This window comes from Zootoca vivipara, chromosome 5 (genome assembly GCF_963506605.1).
Source record: "Zootoca vivipara chromosome 5, rZooViv1.1, whole genome shotgun sequence".
NCBI classification, from domain to species: domain Eukaryota; kingdom Metazoa; phylum Chordata; class Lepidosauria; order Squamata; family Lacertidae; genus Zootoca; species Zootoca vivipara.
The window spans coordinates 7,077,508-7,097,752 of record NC_083280.1 but is presented as its reverse complement, the minus strand read 5'-3'; the positions used below and the strand labels follow the sequence as shown (position 1 = coordinate 7,097,752).

The 20,245-nt window shown below is 42.5% G+C and overlaps 1 protein-coding gene and 1 pseudogene across 1 annotated transcript in view; one reads left to right on the top strand and one right to left on the bottom strand.

Moving 5' to 3' along the window:
- LOC118094000 (cytochrome P450 2J4-like) overlaps positions 1-2,596 on the top strand; it is a 68,518-nt gene extending 65,922 nt beyond the window's left edge. The window contains exon 16 of the mRNA XM_060274313.1: positions 2,184-2,596. Within this exon, the coding sequence (XP_060130296.1) occupies positions 2,184-2,420 (237 nt within the window). The 3' untranslated portion in view covers positions 2,421-2,596. The remainder of the gene's footprint in view (positions 1-2,183) is intronic.
- LOC132592142 (cytochrome P450 2J4-like) overlaps positions 1-20,245 on the bottom strand; it is a 96,437-nt pseudogene that overhangs the window by 72,524 nt on the left and 3,668 nt on the right.

Genomic DNA, 20,245 nt, shown 5'->3' with positions numbered 1-20,245 from the left:
CAAGTTCCAGGTTGTTCAGGAACTAAGGTACCACTGTACCTTTTTTTTTTAATCTCAGTTGAAAACGGCATTGAGTTCCCCCCAAATATTTCTCATAGTCAGTTTAGTTGCTAAAGTGGGTTGATATCCATCCATGAACATCTATAGAAATGGTTAAGAAATGTGAGTGTTAAGGAGTGGAAACAAGTGTGTTAAGGGCTCTTGCTTTGGAGCATTCCCTCTGTACATAATTTTTTCTGGATTGATATTCATCTCACATTCAAATGTGCACTGAGAAAACAGAAAATCCGAAACAAAATATTCTTAAGCTAAACTATGACTTCAAATCCCTGTCTCATCTATCTTTATATACTAGAAAGGAAAAAAAAAATATTTTCATCTTTCCCTCTTTGAACAATGCTTAGTTATTATGGTGACAAAAGAATGGTTAAATATGTTTAGTGGAACTTACCATATTTCGCCATAAATTTGTCACCTTTTTATGCCAATTATTCTTTTCAAAAAAGGGAGTTGTGACAATTATGTGGTGAAAAACCACGGCATGACTCTTATGCGAGGAAATAGTTTTTATTAACAAACATACTTATGTTAACATTGCTTATTACTTGTTAATAACTGTTTCTGGTGTGATTAGGATGCACAGAAAACTTGTGAACAGGTAAAGGTAGTCCAAATCAGGGCAAGGCAATTGCATGCATACTGAGAATGCCCTGTGAGTGACTATTATGTGGTGAATGGTTTGGGACTGATTTTATGGCTTTAAAAAAGGAGCTCGACTATTATGTGGTGGTGTCCATTAGGCCCTGAAATATGGTAGCACACATTTGGAATATCTGATGCCAGAGTTTCCACTGGATCCCTCTTTTCAAAGCCAGTGTTGGCTTATTATGCCAACCCACAGTAGCTACTGCTGTAAATACAGATATTCTTATCATAACCAGCTATGAAGCACAACACCCATGAGCCAGGCTGTGGCAGCTGCCTTGGACAGTGGAATGCCAACAGGAGGCATCTCTGGAGGTGTGCTGCCTAGCCAGCTGCTAGTGGAGAAGCAAAGGGGACAGCTTCTGGCAATATTTCACCAAAATCTTCCAAGATCTCACTGAGCCCCCTGTTTTTGTTGCCGCTTTGTGAACATTGCTGTGCAACCCAGGTAAGGCAGGTGGCAGCGAACAGGTTTTCTTCTTCTTTGGCGATCACTCGTAGCTGAGTAAGATTGTCTTCCATGAACACGGTTTTAACAATGGGTCCATAAGTGACTGTGGAGGCCAATTCTGGATTCACACGTCCTTCCACAATGGGGACATTGGTTTCTGGGTGGTAGTTGATCAGTGGTGACCCCACTGGGCGTGGTAATTCATTCAGGGAAAAAGGGAGGCAGACTATGTTTAGGGCACCTTTCTAGCCCCTCCCCCTTTTTGGAGTGAGCAGAGTGGATCCTAAAATGGGCTGTTCAGTCATGGATACAGCTGCTGAGCTACTCAACTGCCTCATTCCTCCCCATTCCTTCCTGTATCCACCGCTCATGTTCTGGTTCATGACTAAGGGCTTCCTGATTTCACGATCCTGCCCCTGTTACCATATGGGCCGATCACCATGGAACTTTTGGTGTTTGGGTTTGGGGCGGGTTTTTTGGAAGACACCTGTACATGAATTTGTTTTGTGTGTGTAGATCAGTGCACACTGACCAATACACAGTCTTCGCAGTAAGGCTCTGTTCTGCTGGTATGAGTAGTCACAACGACTGGTAAATTCTTATCTCCTGCAGCTTTCACCCACCTTTACAGCCATTGTAACATACTTCTTTGTATCATCCGTCCGTTCTGCCGTTTATGACTTCTTGGATCATTCTTTGTCTTGCTCCTCCCCTTTGACCTTACCACCTTGGGTGACCCTGCTGGGAGTATGAGATTCCCAATGGCTTCACTCACAAGCGTCATAGGAACATACAAGCCCACTCACCATGACAAAGTGATGATCCAGCGAGTGACAGCAGCAACAGTAGGGCGGTGGTGGCAGCAGCTTCCCATTTCACCTCAGGCAGTGTAAGAGGACACCCCACCCCTCATGAATCATGTGTGGGTGGTATGGTAATAAGTGGGGGGAAGAAGATCAAGTAAGTGCTGAAGGACAGATTGTAATGTATGTAAATGACATGTCACTTTCCCCATTTTCAACACCAGAGCAGGAATGACCCAGAGTCCACCTATGCTGAAGAGAATTTGGCTCAATGCATTACTGAGCTCTTCATAGCAGGGTCAGACACAACCACGGGTTCTCTGAAATGGGCACTTCTCCTCCTGGCAAGTCATCCAGATATCCAAGGTGAGAGAGGAGAGCCAGGACTTCTCTTGACCACTGTGGTGGACCATAATTCTTTAAAGGTTTCATATCGGAAAGAGTTAAAAGTGAGTTTATGATGTAAATTATGGAAGGCAAACGAGATTGAAATAAGCTAAATGTTGTTGACTTACATGTCTGGAAAGATAGTTTTTCCCACCAACATTTTCCTACATAGTTTCTGGAACCTATAAATAACAGAAGCAAAAATGTAAAATGCCCAGAAAGCTGGGACCCGGGGAAACTATGGGCCTTGCCCTAAATTCACAGAATGAGCAGAATAGTTATGTAATTAAATAAAATGTCTCTAAGAAGTTTAAAGTTGGACATGAGTTTAATTGCATTGCTCTGTCATTTGTCATCATGGAAGCCTACAATTGTAGGGTTGGAAGGGACCTCAAGGGTCTTCTAATACAACCCCCGGCAATGCAGGAATCTCAACACATGCTCCTCCATCCAGGTTGATACCATACCACAAGCTGCTATGCAAATCTGCTAGCAGTTTCTTTATGCAGCAAATGTACAAGAATGCTCCTGCTGTGAAATAAGTGACCGAGCCTCATTCCTGCCTCTCCATGCTCCAGTACATGAGGGACATGGGTAGTGCTGTGGTCTAAAGCACTGAGCCGCTAGGGCTTGCTGATTAGAAGGTCGGCAGTTCAAATCCGCATGACAGGGTGAGCTCCCGTTGCTCTGTCCCAACTTCTGCCAACATAGCAGTTCGAAAGCATGCCAGTGTAAGTAAGCAGGTAGTGCTGCGGTGGGAGGTAATCGGCATTCCTGTGCACTCTGGCACTCTTCATGGTGTCCAGTTGAGCCAGAAGTGGTTTAGTCATGCTGGCCACATGACCCGGAATGCTGTCTGTGGACAAACACTGGCTCCTTCACCTCCTTCCTTTGACTGGACTTAACTGCCCAGAGGTTCTTTACTTTTACCTTTACATGAGTGATGCTAGCCAAAGATCAGGTGAGGAAATGAGGATTAATGAAACAAAGTAGGAAATATTGTGGGCCGGGGGTGAAGACTATACAGGTGAAAGTTGGAAAATTAGAATATCGTCGAAAAGTGCATGAGAGCCAGTGTGGTGTAGTGCTTAAGAGCGGTAGACTCGTAATCTGGTGAACTGGGTTCGCGTCTCCGCTCCTCCACATGCAGCTGCTGGGTTTGTTGTGGGGGAAGAAGGGAAAGGAGAATGTTAGCCGCTTTGGGAATCCTTCAGGTAGTGATAAAGCGGGATATCAAATCCAAACTCCTCCTCCTCCTCTTCTTCTTCTTCTTCTTCTTCTTCTTGAATCATCTTTATTCATTTTACACATAAAATACCAAAAGCAAAAAGAATAATAGGCACAAAAAAAGAAAAAGAAAAAAGAACGACAAACAAACAAAAAACATCAACAGCAAAAAGAAAAAAAGAAAATATAATAATGTCCAATAATCTTATATCTTCATCAATTCATTTGGACTCCCCCGGTTCCCCCCTCATTGGTTCCTTATTTCCATTCCTTACAGAGCAGTTTTCACAAAATAGCAATTCTTTTAAAGTCTATTTGAATTTCCTTTCTACTTATCACCTTTAAAATTTTCTAATATCTCAATTTTAATATACCTACAAATCTAATTAATAATTCCCCAAACTTAAATTTTTACCAGAAATGAATTCCCTTTTATTACCTTGTTCTCCCCCCTTCCCCTGGACCCCAGTTACCCAGGTGTCTCAGCAAATTCCATAATTCGTACCAGTGTCGGACTTTCCGTGCAATCCAGCCTATAAACACATGATTTTATCTTTTTATCCCACACCTACCCTTTCCGTAAACTTCCAGTCATGTTTTTTAAGACCAAGCTGTTGTTTCCCCCCTCTCGTTACTTCCCAACACCCTTCTTCCATCCTTTTCCCCCAGCAATTTCCCTGCCCCCCCTCTCTCACTGGGTGGGCAGGAAAACCCCCTGGGTCTCCCTTGAGGAGTTCTTTTTTCAAGTCCTGAATTTGCCCCACAAATTCTTCTTCTTCTTCTTCTTCTTCTTCTTCTTCTTCTTCTTCTTCTTCTTCTTCTTCTTCTTCTTCTCTTATTATTTTTTATTTTTCTTTTAATTTTTACAAATGCTTTCTTTTGGAAATTCCACAGTAATAAAACAAATAGTTACCATAATACAAAAATAAACATCGGTATTACATTTCATTAATTACATTACATTTATAATTGACCCGCCTAACGACAAATAATTACAATTATAACAAATAAAGGCTTGACATATCTTGCTTTGCATGTCATGCATCTATCTCATATATTGGCTTCACCTTTTAAATTGCATTACTGAAATAAATGCACTTTTTAATGATATTCTGATTTTCCAAGTTTCACCTGTATATATGGTTCTGGTAACCAGAAACAACTGAGATGAGCTTCACTTTCAACCTTTTCACACCTGGGATCTTGAGTGGGGACGAACCATTTACACTGACTTGAGCTCCTTGGAGAAATTGGTGGCCTATGAAAGCAAGAAACTGGGACTCATTCACAGAGATTTATGGAATATGTTCAAGGGAAATAAATGTCCACCTGAAATAAAATGCAGTATTCAAAATAAACCTTCTGTTTCCACCATTCTCTTCAGATAAAATGCAGAAGGAAATAGAAGATGTCATAGGTTCTGCTCACTCAATCAGCTATCAAGATAAGAAGAAACTGCCCTACACCAATGCTGTGATTCATGAAATGCAGCGCTTTAAATATGTCCTTCTTGTTGGGTTCCCTAGACAATGTACAAAGGATGTGAAGCTGTGTGGTTTTCTCATTCCCAAGGTATAAAAGTGTGATATAACTGCACTCCTGTAGCCCAAGAGCAAAGAGCAGCAAAATGTTGCATATTGAGAGATGCAGCCAGCCTTACAGGAACTTCCTGTCTAGTCAAAAATCTGAAGGGCAAGAGCAGGAGCTCCACCTGCAGACATGTTTCACCATCGCCAAGTGCCATTCCATGGGGAAATTTTGGCAGGGGAGGAGCATGAAGTGGACAGAGGTCTGAGCCTGGCTGTGAGCTTTCATTTTAAAAGAGGTGGGGGAAGGTGATAAATACAAAGCCACCCACCCAAATAATAATAATAATAATAATAATAATAATAATAATAATAATTCAGATCAGTCTCTGCAATGATTAGTCTCGGGATAATGTGGGACAAAAAAAGAGGTATTGATCTGAATGCATTCCAAGTCAATTGTTTCTTCTTTGCAGGGGACTATTATTTTTCCTGATCTGCGCTCTGTTCTTTGTGATCCGACACGATGGGAGACACCTGCAGAGTTCAACCCAAATCATTTTTTGGACAAAGATGGACAATTCGTGAACAAAGCAGAATATCTGCTATTTGGTGCAGGTAAATGCAGAAGACCAAGCTATCTTGTGATCTGTAGATGTGCTTATTTGTCTGCTTCCAGGAAATGATATCAGCATCAGCACATGAGGGAGTGGGCCAGAGCAGAAACAGCGTCTTTCTGGCTGGAGTGGCAATGCTGGTCAGCAGAATGGGGCAAGGCAGTGGCAAGTAAAGGGGATCTCTGGGTTGGTGGCTTGGGACCAAAGCCGTAGCTAGGTAATCTTGTGCCCCTGACAGAACTGTCCAGATTGCAGCCCTTACCATGGACAAATTAGCTCTTCTTTCCACCTCTCCTCCAACCCCCCTCCATTCAATTTCTCACACACTTCACCTTGTATTGAACTGCTTCACAGAAAATCCAATATTTAATTTGTTATGTCTTAATAAAAGGTTTCAGCAAAGCAAATGACATTCAGATGGCAGTTGACAGGTTTTTTTTTGTAATTAAGTTGTAAAACAATATACAGATAGGCCTAAATGAAACGTAGAGAAATGTCATAGTGATTTGTTCCACATTGATAACTTTATATTGTAATACTATATGATGTAAAATGACATTGCTTTCACAATATCTGTGTTATTTGGTTGATATAAATAAGAAAACTATTATTATTATTATTAACAAGTCACGTTACAAATTCTTATACACAAGAGTTGTTATTTGAAATCTAAAAGTGCTAAAAGTGCTAGAAATTCTGCAAACCTTCAGCTAGTTGTTCATTGTTCATTTACTGTTTATTTAGCACATTTAGCTTACAGAGTCCTTGGCTGTGTGTTTCACTAATTTTGAAAATTAGTGCTATGGATTCACTGAAACAAACAAAAAATAAATCCAATTTTAGAATCAGGGAAATTGAAAGTTGAGAGACGTTGACATTTCCAGGTGGTGGACAATCTTTCTACGTCTGAGAGAAAATAAGAAATAGAAAATAAGAAATCGAAACAGAAAATAGCTTTTAATAAAGATCTTTTTTCATTGAGACATATAGGTATGGAACAACCAATTGTTTCAGTAACTTTTGTTTCCAGGATATATGTAGATGGATGGTATCAGACAAGGGTTTAGGAAACTCAACTATTTCCACAGATATGTTTGGGTCTTGGGATACTGGATTGGGCTTGACTGACCTGATTATTGCAAGGATATTTGTGGATTAGATTATGCCTAACTGCTCAGTATTCAAGTGCTAAATAATGATTACACAAATATCATTGGTTCAATAGGCATTGAGTATTCAGCAATTTGAAAACATCTGATCAGACCAGACCTGCTTCGGTTTTGTAGGCTCTTCAGATGCTGTTGGACTACAACACCCACCATCCCTGCCTTTGGCTGTGCTATCTGGGCCTGATGGGAGTTGGAACCCACCTACCTCTGAAGGCCACTTTAGATTCTAATCCAGCCACCCCCAAACTGCGGCCCTCCAGATATTTTGGCCTACAACTCTCATGATCCCTAGCTAACAGGACCAGTGGATGGGGAAGTCCAAAACATATGGAGGGCCGAAGTTTGGGGGTGCCTGTTCTAAGCCATGAACATGACCTTCTGGAAACTTATAGGACTTTTATTCTCAAAATAGATTTTGTTTTCAGTGAACGTTTCTGTTATGTACTGAGCTGAATCATAGGATCCAGAATCAGACTGCTGATTCTGGATCCTATCAGTACATAACAGTTTCAAATTAAATTAGCTCATGCACATCAGCAGAGTCTATGTTGCTCCCTCCTTCAAAGTGGAGCCAGACTAGGACACAGGATCACAGTCTATTCATCTGAAATAAACTCTGGACAGTAGTCAGATTAGAGAAGTTCAACTGTTGACATGGACCTCACTTAGTCATAGTCCTTCATTTTAATGGGTCTACTCTGAGGGACACGGGTGGCACTGTGGTCTAAACCACTGAGCCTAGGGTTTCTGATCAGAAGGACGGCGGTTCGAATACCCACGAAGGGGTGAGCTCCCATTGCTCAGTCCCAGTTCCTGCCAACCTAGCAGTTCAAAAGCACGTCAAAGTTCAAGTAGATAAATAGGTACCGCTCCAGCGGGAAGGTAAACGGCGTTTCCGTGTGCTGCTCTGGTTCACCAGAAGCAGCTTTGTCACGCTGGCCACATGACCCGGAAGCTGTACGCCGGCTCCCTTGTCCAGTAAAGCCAGATGAGCGCCGCAAACCCAGAGTCGTCTGCGACTGGACCTAACGGTCAGGGGTACCTTTACCTTACTCTGAGTAAAGCTTAGTTGACTGCCACCCTATTTTCAGCTCATATTGTAAGCGTTGGAATCCCCCATCCCTCTTTCTCTATGCAACGGCTATTTCACCTTGAAAAATAATATTTCTATCCGCATCAGATGAGAAAAAGCATAAAAAGCTAGCAATGCTGTTTGCACCGTGCAATTCCATATAAATAGATGGCAGTCGGATACAAAACCTTTCACTTTCTCCGAAAGGCTACTGGATTGCCGACGAGCTCCCCTGCTTGGCATGTTTAATTTCAGAGAGAAGACCACGGGACTGATTTGTGATAGCCAGTTTGCGCTAGGGTGCGTTTGTGCACAGAAGTCATGCACCGAAGCACAATAACTTAACAATTGCTCAAGGCAAATCTCCACTCTCTCCTCTCCTCTCCCGCCTGTCCCCCCCTTTTCTTATCTTTTCATTCCCCCATCAAAGTGCTCGATCCGCCCTGCCCTGCCTGCTACCCCCAAAGTAACGATTCAGCCGTGAGATTGGAGCCTGCATTCTTCAGAAGTCGCGCAAAAACCAGGAAGTGAGAAAGGCAGAGGGGAGGGTGGAGGCTGGAGGGGAAAGAAGCGCTCTTAAGCGGCCAGGGAGGCAAGCAGCGTGGTGGAAGAAGCAGGAGGATCCCTTATGACTGCAGTTCCGAATGGTCCGTTCCAGCTGAGGTGGGAAAGCGAATGTGCTGTCTGAGGGAGCCGCGCTGTGCTCCTTTCCCCTCTGTTCCCGCTGTGGCGCCGGGCTGCATGATCCAGATGCTGCTGCTGCTACTGGTACGGAAAGAGAAGGCTACATATTTTTAGCCGATTTTGCGCCCGCCCCCCGGCCTGCGCCCCTGGTGGGGGCCCATCCCACCACCCCCTAGCTATGGCTCTGCTTAGCTCTGGGGCCTCCATCACTTACCATCTGGACCTCCCTACATTTTCCACCTGTCCCTGTCCCTGAGAGGCATCACTGCCAGAACCAGGATACTGCTGTTCCCTGTCTCACATTCCCACTGCAAGCTATCCAACTTCTTTTCAGGCAGAAATGCTAGTTCCTACCAAGGAGAAGAAAACCTGGCCGGACAGTTTGCTCCATGGTCTTAACCCCTTTCGGTATTGCTGATTTGGGCAGTTGAGGAAAGTTTTCCTTTCATTTTTTAAAATCAAGTTTTATTGAAAGTTTTATACGTGAGACACAATAAAAAGCATGCTAATCTAGAAGGGAAAATAGAAAAAAAGATTAGGAAAGGAAGAAAAGAAAGAAAAGGAAAGAAGAAAATGAAATTACAAAGTCCTCTATCAAAATTAAAACTTCACCCTTATCCTGCATACAGAAAAGTGAGTTATCCCAGTTCTCACTTGGGAGCTAGACACACTTACCCCGGCTTCAAGCCCTGGGCAATCCTCTTTGCCCTGCCCCTCACACAAGACCCTTCATCTTCATCCTCTTCCTGAATGTATCTTCTTTGATATGAGATAGGGAACTTCAAATTACAGAACGAAACATAAGTATAAACAGTAGAAGAAAAGGGTTAGCACTGACCAGGCTAGGAAACTGACAGCAGCCTTGATGTTTTTCCTATCCTAACTAGACTTTTTTGCCAAAGTGTTGTGAAGAATGTTTATAGCTACAAAGCAATGAACATGGGAAAGTAAATAATTGCCCACTTACTGCCTTCTTCTTGTCTCCTCTTCAGGGGCTCGCATTTGTTTGGGAATGCAGCTGGCAAAGATTGAAATGTTCATCTTCCTGACCAGCCTGCTGAGGGCATTCAGCTTCCAGCTGCCAGAAGGAGTCAAAGAACTCAAGAAAGAGGCTATAATAGGGGCTACAACACATCCTCATCCTTATAAACTCTGTGCAGTTCCTCATTGCAACAAATAATAAAATATGAAAATATTAGGGGCTGCACCCCTGCTTCCTCCACTCGGCGACCCCTTTGCCACTCCTGACACATGAACCCCCTAGAATTTCTCCATCTCATCCCATGCAACTACAGAGGTCTCTTTTCACCTTTGCTGCTCCATTTCTGAAGCCAATTCTCTCTTGTCTTCTGCAGCTCTGCTTTGCATCCATTCCCCCCTTCACCCCATCTTCTCCTTTTCTTTAGGCCCTTTCATGCCCATGCTTTCATCTTTATCACTATCCCTATCCCCATGCCTCCTTACTTCTTCCTCTTTGGCGCCTTTCTTTGCATCCCCATTCTTACTCTCCCTCCCTTTCCCCCTCCCCCTTACTTTTCTCAAATCTCCCTTTTACACACACTCCCACACCTCCTTCTCTCTCCCTCTTCTGCAGCCCCCTTCCAACACCCCCCCCCATGCTGAGATATGTTATTGTATCTTCAAGATGAGTAGACTCCTAAGAACAAGGCTATCAGCTTCTCCAGTTGAAGGTTAAGTTTCTTTGATGGATACTGTACATGTATGCTTGTTAATAAAATAACTCTTCTAAATCAGTACATTGAACCCAGAACTTCATGTTGAGAACAACGCATGGTATCAGGAGTCAAATATGTTGTGTGGAGGCACTCTGGAATATTTGAAGGCTTCACATCCCTTATCACAATTAAGGAATGGAAGGGGGAGAAGTTTAAAAGAGATGTTCCCCTGACTTCCACTATCCTTTCCTTCAATGGCAGAAGTAAAATGGAGATGGAGGAAAACTGAGATAACTGTGCCTTTAAGAATAATGGAGGGATGGAGGAATACTGAGCAATTGGTGTGTTTGTGTGTGTCACATTTTAACAAGGAGAAACAGCAGAGATGGGTACAGAAGCAACCACCCAAAAGCTAACAAAAGAGAAGAATGAAATGGAAAGTAGAAAGAGGACAAAGAGACTTTGGAGAACAATATGGATGAAGGATTGCCAGAACAGAAGGATGAAATGGTGGAGTTGGAGGCAACAGATGTTGTAATGAGGAAGTCCTTCACAAAAGGTGGCTAGAGGATTGGAACAGCCAAATGGCGGTGTCGTGATGTTGGAGTGGAAGGAAGCCATGGATGAAGAGACATCCTAAGTTGGCAGAGAGAGAGTTGGGAGAGACTTCCGGTCTGCCGCGCTGGCTGTTAGGCACAGAACCCTTGAGCTCCGAGGTTTCTGGCTTGTGGAGGGGGGGGGAATTCCGCGGGGGCGACACGGACCCCGTAGAACCCCGGGTAGAGCGCCCCGGGGGCAAAAAAGCTTGGCGGAGCTCCAGGAGCGACTCCTCCGCTGCTTGGTAAGCTCGTAAGAGCCCCGAGAGCCAGCAGAGTTGCAGTCGCAGGAGCCATTTTGAGCACCAACATTACTTCCAAGAAGCAAAGCTCCAAGCCTACCGCCTGCAAGCGGCGGATTCTTCCCTTAAAAAGAAGAAATTTGGATCAAGTAAGTTAAAAAATTGTGAATTTGGACTGGATAATTGGCGCTGGGAGGAGGCTTAAAAGGGAAGTCAGCCCCCCACTTGAGTAATGGATGATGCAGTAAAGCTGGGGAAAGCCCAGAAATTTGCTTTTAAGAACTTTTTCCTGATGCAGAGTAAGGGAAAAAGATAAAGTGTGCATAAATCTCTGCAAAAGACTGTGATCTGACAAGGGGAAACCCCCCGTGAACTTGGAGTCGGGTCAAAGGAAGGATCGGCTAGCCGCCTTTATGACGTCACAATAGAAAATAATGTGATTGCTTGTATGAGACTGAGGCTGAGAGCTGCAGACAAGCAAAAGAGGAAGTTTTAAAAAATAGACTTCAAGGCTACTCAGTGTTGAATTTGAGACTGAATAATAAGAGAAAAAGTAAAGAAATAGAGGTTGGATCCAGTTCAGATGGGACTTTATTCCTTTTATATTTGGAAAACATAAAATAAAGACAACAACAATACTACTTCCTGCTCTGCCACAAGTATGGAGGCGGAAAGCATCAACAGGAAGGAAGAGAAGGTTCTGGACTGTGAGAAGAATAGTACACAGTGGGACTTGATTTTGATAACAATTCTGGAAATGACAGAGGAGATTCGTAATCCCAAAGGTGTTGCAACAAACATAGATGAGAGGACGGATGAATTAATAGAAATGAATTTTGAAGCAGATGTTCCATATGAATTCAGAGAGGAAGAAGAGGAAGAAGGACTCGGGGAAGGATTAGAAGAAGATGCATGCTGTGATTTGACTTTAGGAAAAACTCTGGAAATGACAGAGGAGAACCGCAATCCTGAAGGAGGAGAGAAGACAGAACTGATTTTTGAGATAGAAGAAGATGAAGAAGAAATCACTGTTTCACCAGTGGGAGGGGTGGAACAGGGAAGGGATGAAGAAGAAATCACTGTTTCACCGGTGGGAGAGGTGGAACAGGGAAAGGACTCGATCCAAAAGTCCCCCCAAAAGGGGAAGAGCAAAAAGGTTGTTACCCCAGTGAGAGAGGGGGAGAAGGAAGCAGGTGGGGGGCAGAAAGAGAAAGAGGTTGAAGATAAAATGTTGGGAATACAGCAGGGGAGGGAAAGGGTTGAGCAAAATTTATATTGGGACAGAGCAGGAGTGGGGTGAGAAGGAACTGAGATGATTTTTATAGGTGGATAAAACACGGTTTGAACTCGGAATGTATTAAGGAGCTGGCTGAAATCTCTGGAGACATTGATTCCAAGGAAAGGGGGTAGATTCAGTTTTGAGGGCGGGACAAGCAATTAACACTGGGCAGAAAGTCAAGGTCTGCCTCAGCTGTAGCAACTGCTTTCTCATTGGTTGAAAATTAGCACCGAGTCCTGTTATCAGAGAAAGCTAGCACAGTACGTGGTGTGGTGAGTGTAGGGAGGAGATGTGCTGTAACTGTTGAGAGAGAGACAGAGAGGAAAGGATTTATTTTACTTTGTTTTTTGAGTTCTAACATTGTACATAGAAACTCTGGATTTCTTTTATTTAATAAATCCTGTAAATAGTTATTCTGCGTCCAGACGTCTAGTCATTACTACCGCCAGAAGCTTCTGGATTGCGCAACACTCTGCTACGTTCAGGCTGAAGTCACACCTGACACTTTAATATTCTAAGAAAAACAAGCTCGCTCCCTCTCCCAAGGGATATTTCAAGGTGGCTCTCATATCTCCTCCCAGTCTCCTCTTCTCCAGGCGAAGGATGGGCAGATATTTCTATCTTGGCCTGCGACCCTTTAAGCAGAAATGCTAGAAATTGGCCCTGAAATTTTAAGCATGCAAAGTATGCCTCTTTCCTTATGCCCCGCTCCCAGTCAGTGTATCATTTCGAACATATTCAGTTGGATGCGTGGGAGGGAAGAGTGAATTTAGAGTATAGCCTAAGCTGTCATACCAGAACCCTCTCTTGGGCTCAAGGGAGAGAAACATTTTGCATTCATTAATTTATATGCAAACAATGATGGTTGTTTAACTGTTGCCAGCCTGACAAGTAAAGATTTATCTTCAACTATTTGTGTAAGACTTTTTAAAAATCACAAATAGCTAACAAAGGTTATGGGCTCAGTCATGGCCAGCAGGTGGTGCTAGAGAACGGCAAGAAGATTTTGAAGTCAATCCCAGAAACCAGCAACTTAAACTCAGCACAGTAAAGGATATTTTTGCAGATTTACCCCATGATCCATGTCTGTTGAACTTCTTGGCATGACGTTGTCTCAAAGTTCAGTTCATTAAATTTTACTTTTTTTTTACAGTTCATTAAATGTTTACCAAGGACTTTCCAAGTCAAAAAATTCTGAATATGTGCCTTATTTTCCACTTTCCACCTGTGGATTTTTCACTAACAACACCTTCACTCGATAAGCCTTTTGTTAGTAAACCAAATGTTACCTGCTGTTGGAAGACAGGGAAGTTGAAAAACAGCTTGCCAAAAACCAATAAGTGGTGTCTCAGTGCTTTTCTCAAGGAGAGCAGTAACTGCTGCTCTTTTAATCCTTTAGTCACAGGAGTCAGTCTTTCAAGAGGCAGGTTGTTGGCCTCTAGCTATTCAGTTTCTGGATCAGTACTCCAGAACTCTGCCAGCCTGTCTTTCCCCCTTCTGTTTGCACACACACAGTTACAGTTCAAATGTCTTCAGGGCAGGGGGAATTCTGAGTGCTTGCTTAGGGCAACTTATGAGCTTTTCTAAGCACAGTTCCGGGCTCAGTAACTTATCCCCCCTCCCTCCATCCCTTTGATGCTTCTCATGAAGAGAACGCTAAGGGTGTGGCAAAATGCTGGATACTTCCCCAAAAAATTCACACAGCTGATTTTCCACTGGCTTTTTATCCAGACATTTTTTTCTTTCTTCTGCCTGTCATCCTACTGGAAAAAAACGGCAGAGCTGGAAGAGACCCCAGAGGGTCATCCAGACCATCCCTCTGTAATGCAGGGAATGTCAACCAAAGCACTGAAGACAAACAGCCACTTCTTCCTCAAACAACCTCTGCTGGCAGCCAGGGCTGGATTTATATGAAGAGAGGCTACTCCACTTGTGAGGCCCCTCCCAATCCCCCACCCTCACGACTAGAAGAAAATGGAAGAGTGTTATAAAGAAAATTGAGTGAAGCCAAGGATGATGATGGTATTTAAAATTATGCAATTCTCAACTTCTCCTCTAAAGGACATAAGATGTTATTCTTAAATACCATGGTGATTTTAAAAAAAATGCTTAAAATAAATTCACTGAAAAACTTTTGCAATAACTGAACTTTGTAAACTTTTTGTGGAATAAGAATTATTTTTTTAGGAAAATGAAGTTGTAATGTTATGCTTTTTTTAAAACAAAACAAAACACATAGAGTTTAGAAATTAACTGGGAAGTGTAAATAATATGATCGTGATTACCTGACTGTGTGGCACTTTTAGAATTTTCTTTATGTTGTCATTAAAAAGTCAGTTTCAAAATACATATTAAGAAGTAAAGTACAACCATCAAATACAGTAAGGCTGAAATGTCCCCCCCCCCCAGCCTTCCTCATAGCAAAATCGTTCATAGCTGGAACGTTCATAGCTGGAACGTGTCCAGAAGAGGGCAACCAAAATGGTCAAAGGCCTGGAAACGATGCCTTATGAGGAACGGCTTAGGGAGCTGGGTATGTTTAGCCTGGAGAAGAGAAGGTTAAGGGGTGATATGATAGCCATGTTTAAATATATGAAAGGATGTCATATGGAGGAGGGAGAAAGATTGTTTTCTGCTGCTCCAGAGAAGCGGACACGGAGCAATGGATTCAAACTTAAAGAAAGAAGATTCCACCTAAACATTAGGAAGAACTTCCTGACAGTAAGAGCTGTTCGGCAGTGGAATTTGCTACCAAGGAGTGTGGTGGAGTCTCCTTCTTTGGAGGTCTTTAAGCAGCGGCTTGTCAGCCATATGTCAAGAATGCTTTGATGGTGTTTCCTGCTTGGCAGGGGGTTGGACTGGATGGCCCTTGTGGTCTCTTCCAACTCTATGATTCTATGATTCTATGATCCAAAACTTCATCAAAATTTGTTTGTGTTTATGTTTGTCACTTTCAATGTACAGAATGCTCATTGTGGACAACCTCTCTTGATATATTGTGACCCTTAATTCATTTTTAATTATCTTGAGTCTAAGAAATAGCTGCTGCAAGAGCGCTTCCACATTAGGAAAGGCCATCTGATTTTCCCCCCTTGTCTATAATCTGATAAAGGTCTGTATGAGACAGAGAGTGCTCTGCTGTAAGCCTATGGGTTTGTCTCACATACAGGTGAAAGTGCAAAAGTTCATCAATAAGTTCCAGGTCAATATCTTCTGGGTATTCTTCCATCAACAGTTCAACACCTTGCTGAATTTCTTGCTTAGATGCTGTCAAATTAGCAAACATGGCAAACAATTGTGCAATATCACTGTACGCATTACTTCTTCTTTATAAATTGGCTTCAAGTGCATCTTATATAAGAATAAAGAATTTTACCTTAGGCATCAGGTGCACTTCTGTCATTTCTTTGCCGTTCCCTCACTCTTTGTCTCCTTGTTTTGTAGTTGACATTTGGCAAGGTGGCTTTTGCTTGTTTTTGCTTGTTTCTCAAGCTCATCAAAATTATCTCCAATTTTCCTTTAAAAAATCCAGAAGTGAACTGTACAAACTTGCACAAGAACTCACTAACAGGCCTGATTTTTGAAGGCCTTTGCTGACCTTGTAAAAATGATATCTGGTATCTGAAGAAGTGTGCATGCACACGAAAGCTCATACCAAAATAAAAACTTAGTTGGTCTTTAAGGTGCTACTGAAGGAATTTTTTTATTTTACTTGTAAAAATGACCAAGCACACAGGTCCAAAAATGCAGCATAAACACAAATTCCAGTTCTTCCGTTTTCTGCAAAATATTGTTAGCTTGGAGCCTGGTCTCCCCCTTCCTATTAATGTCAGAGTCAGGATGAGGTCCAGTTACCAACCTAAAGCCTGGCCTCCTGCCTTCTACAGGTAGCTCTGGACAGTCGACAGTGCAAAGGCTCATCCTTCTGGAGTTTTGAGCGAGGAGATGTATTGAGAGGTGACAAAACTGATTTCCAAAAAGTGCCCCCCTTTATTTCCATAACAAGTCCTTGAGTCTGTACTCTGAATAGTGACACCAGGGACCTAGAAGGGGCAGGGCTTGTCAGTCCAACCCCTGCACAGTCTCGTCAGAGCTGACCTTAAGGCAATTGGAGCAATTGGGCCAAATTGGGCGCTGTGGGCCACTCCTAAGGGGGCCCCCGCATCAGGGCAATCTAGATGGATTTTATTTGTTGTTGTTGTTTAGTCGTTTAGACGTGTCCGACTCTTCGTGACCCCATGGACCATAGCACGCCAGGCACTCCTGTCTTGCACTGCCTCCCGTAGTTTGGTCAAACTCATGTTCGTAGCTTCGAGAACACTGTCCAACCATCTCATCCTCTGTCGTCCCCTTCTCCTTGTGCGCTCAATCTTTCCCAACATCAGGGTCTTTTCCAGGAAGTCTTCTCTTCTCATGAGGTGGCCAAAGTATTGGAGCCTCAGCTTCACGATCTGTCCTTCCAGTGAGCACTCAGGGCTGATTTCCTGAAGAATGGATAGGTTTGATCTCCTTGCAGTCCATGGGACTCTCAAGAGTCTCCTCCAGCACCATAATTCAAAAGCATCAATTCTTCGGCGATCAGCCTTCTTTATGGTCCAGCTCTCACTTCCATACATCACTACTGGGAAAACCATAGCTTTAACTATATGGACCTTTGTAGGCAAGGTGATGTCTCTGCTTTTTAAAATGCTGTCTAGGTTTGTCATTGCTTTTCTCCAAAGAAGCAGGTGTCTTTTAATTTCGTGACTGCTGTCACCATCTGCAGTGATCAAGGAGCCCAAGAAAGTAAAATCTCTCACTGCCTCCATTTCTTCCCCTTCTATTTGCCAGGAGGTGATGGGACCAGTGGCCATGATCTTGGTTTTTTTTAATGTTGAGCTTCAGACCATATTTTGCGCTCTCCTCTTTCACCCTCATTAAAAGGTTCTTTAATTCCTCCTCACTTTCTGCCATCAAGGTTGTGTCATCTGCATACCTGAGGTTGTTGATATTTCTTACGGCAATCTTAATTCCGTCTTGGATATTATTTATATCTCTAAGATTCCAAGTTGGGCACCTCTTCTGATGTCTTGGGTTTGGGAGAAGGGAGACTGTGGTGCTGGGGAGCGGGCAGGCTGGTAAGGCCCCCTAGATTTTTTAAAAATCATTTTCATATATCTTCCAATAAAAACAGCTAATCAACATATAATCACAATCCAATTAAAACCAACCAACTGAAACAAAAAGACCAAATTATAATCCCAATTATTAATTATTATTTTTTTCTGGACTTCCCATAGTCTGGACCTCTTGAAGAATCTTCCCTATCTTGTTCCTGCCTCCTTCTTGTTATTCTCCTATTTTCCACATTCCACATTTTAACACTCAAATTCTCCATCCCTGGCTGTGCATTTCTCAATCATGTCAAAAGTCATATATCCTTGCATCCATCGAGTACAGCTTTATTTTTAAATATGTATTTTTTCCATCTATCTATTTACCAGCGCAGCTTTTCCTGACTTCATTCCAACCTTCTGACCCAGGCTATTGTCCAAGTCCTCATTTAAAATTTAATGACGCAGCAACTCCTGTGTTATTAAGTTGTAAGTTACTCCCATCCACGCTGCTGTCCAAATCCGTCACTTGATGTAAGGCATTCTGTTGCATCTTGCAATGTAAATAAACTGTATCCCACAAATATAAATCATTTGATGATCGATCGGCTTTCGGAGACCACACATTCCCCCCTCCTGGGCCCTAGGAGGTGGGCTGCTAGACATCCATTTAGCTTTCTTTCTTGCACTTAATGAAGAAACCCTGCAAACAGCTGCACTGCATGTTATCCCTGTTAGTATTTTCTTCCCTCCGTTCCTGTCATTCTTATGACTCAGTAGAGGGGGGGGGGTCTTCTTTGGTAACTGTTGGTAACTGTTATTCCTAACTGTCAGTTCTGAAGAATGTGCTCTGAGGTAAAGATGCATTCTTATTACTGTTAGATGACTGAAACTCACACAGTCTGTCTATTATAGTTATATATGTTTAGTTTATAAAAAATAAAAGAAGAATTACTTCAAAACCTCTGAAGCTGAACTTCATATGTTTATTGGTGCTCACAGCTAGCAGTTGTGAGGCCAGATAGATGGTTTAAATCCATCATATGGTAGCGGAGGATGGTATGAACATTTGGATGTACAGATGGTTCAACATTTCAGCGTTTGAAAGTCCAGGCTTGTTTTTACATGGCAAGAAGTGTTTGTTATTAATTAAACGCAAACATGGCTTATACGCAAAGCAGCCAAATGGCTCTGTCTTTCCCTGTTCTTAAGCCAGAGACATACCCTGTTTGGCAAGCTAAAATGAAAGCGCTTTTACAGAGGGAATAACTTTATCACACCATAGAAGATGGTCCCCCTCAAGATGATGATGATGAATGGCCTGAATGGCATGAGGCCAACTTGAGAGCTAGGGGGACAATTATTTTGAGTGTTGCTGACCATTTGTTGGTTAATTTGGAAGACCAGGGAACTGAACGTGCTGTTTGGAATAAACTTCGAGATTTACATCTCAGGCAAGGAGCTGGATCAAGTGTCCTGTACTTTAAGAAACTGTGTAGGATGGAGCTGTCAAAAGACGGTGATTTGTCCAGTCATTTATCTCAGATGAAACGCCTCAGACAAGATCTTGCCCAGAGAGACCTGGCTATTTCTGAAGCTGTTTTCTCTATGTTAATAATTAACAGCTTAGATGAATCGTGTGATGTAATTGCTTCACAGCTTTCAGCATTGCCTAATGATAGATTAACACTGGATTACATATCTGCTGTTCTCTTAAATGAATGGGACCATAGGCAAACTGTTAAAGAAAGCCGGGGCAAAGCTGGAGAATGTGTGTTTAAGCATTCAGCAGGTGAAGGTGAAACCACTGCCAAAGCCTTGAAAACAAAACGTTGCTCCAATTGTGGGGATATAGACCATTACAGAGACGAGTGTCGGAAGACTTCAAAGAAAAGAAGCCATTTTAAAGGCAAAGACAAAGATGGAGGTTGCCCAGAGCCATGAGGAAGAAAATTTCAGGGATCATATGCGTCAAAAGCTTTGATCTCTCGCTGTTCTGATGAGTTCACACATTCAGTTTTTGTTGTGGATTCAGGAGCTATGAGACACATGACCAACAACAAAAAACATTTTTATTCATATTGAAGAACAGCAAGGGGCGACACATCAGGCTGACGGAACGACAATTAGAAGTTATGCTCAGGGAACAATTTCCCTGCAGAATCTTAATGCTACTTTAAAAAATGTTATGTATGCTTCTCATTTGCAAGACAATTTGTTGAGTGTTTCTCAACTTGCATCTCAAGGTCTCAAGCTGGTGTTCACAAAGTCTCGATGTGAGATTTCTCAAGACAATAAGCTCATTCTTTATGCTAAATGTAAAGATGGTTTGTATGTTTTGCCTTTTGTTACAGGTATAATAGATGGTGCAACAAAAGAAACTGAAAAGGCACACTGTAACATATCAATTGATAAGAACGAGAGGTTGCATGACCATTGTATTCATGATTATCACCGATTATTTGGGCATCTTAGTTTTCAGGCTGTGGTAAAAATGCAAAATTTAGTTGAGGACATGAAGGTTCAAAAGTGTCCTTATCATATGAAGTGTGTCTCTTGTGCAGAGAACAAAATGAAACAAGCTCCCAAAGGTGAGAAATCAGGGAGAGTGGTTTTTTTAAAAAAACCCTATGAAGTAGTTCATGCTGACCTGGTGGGGCCTCTAGTGTTCTCTAGAGGAAACTCACATTTTTTTTTGTTCTGATTGATGCATATTCT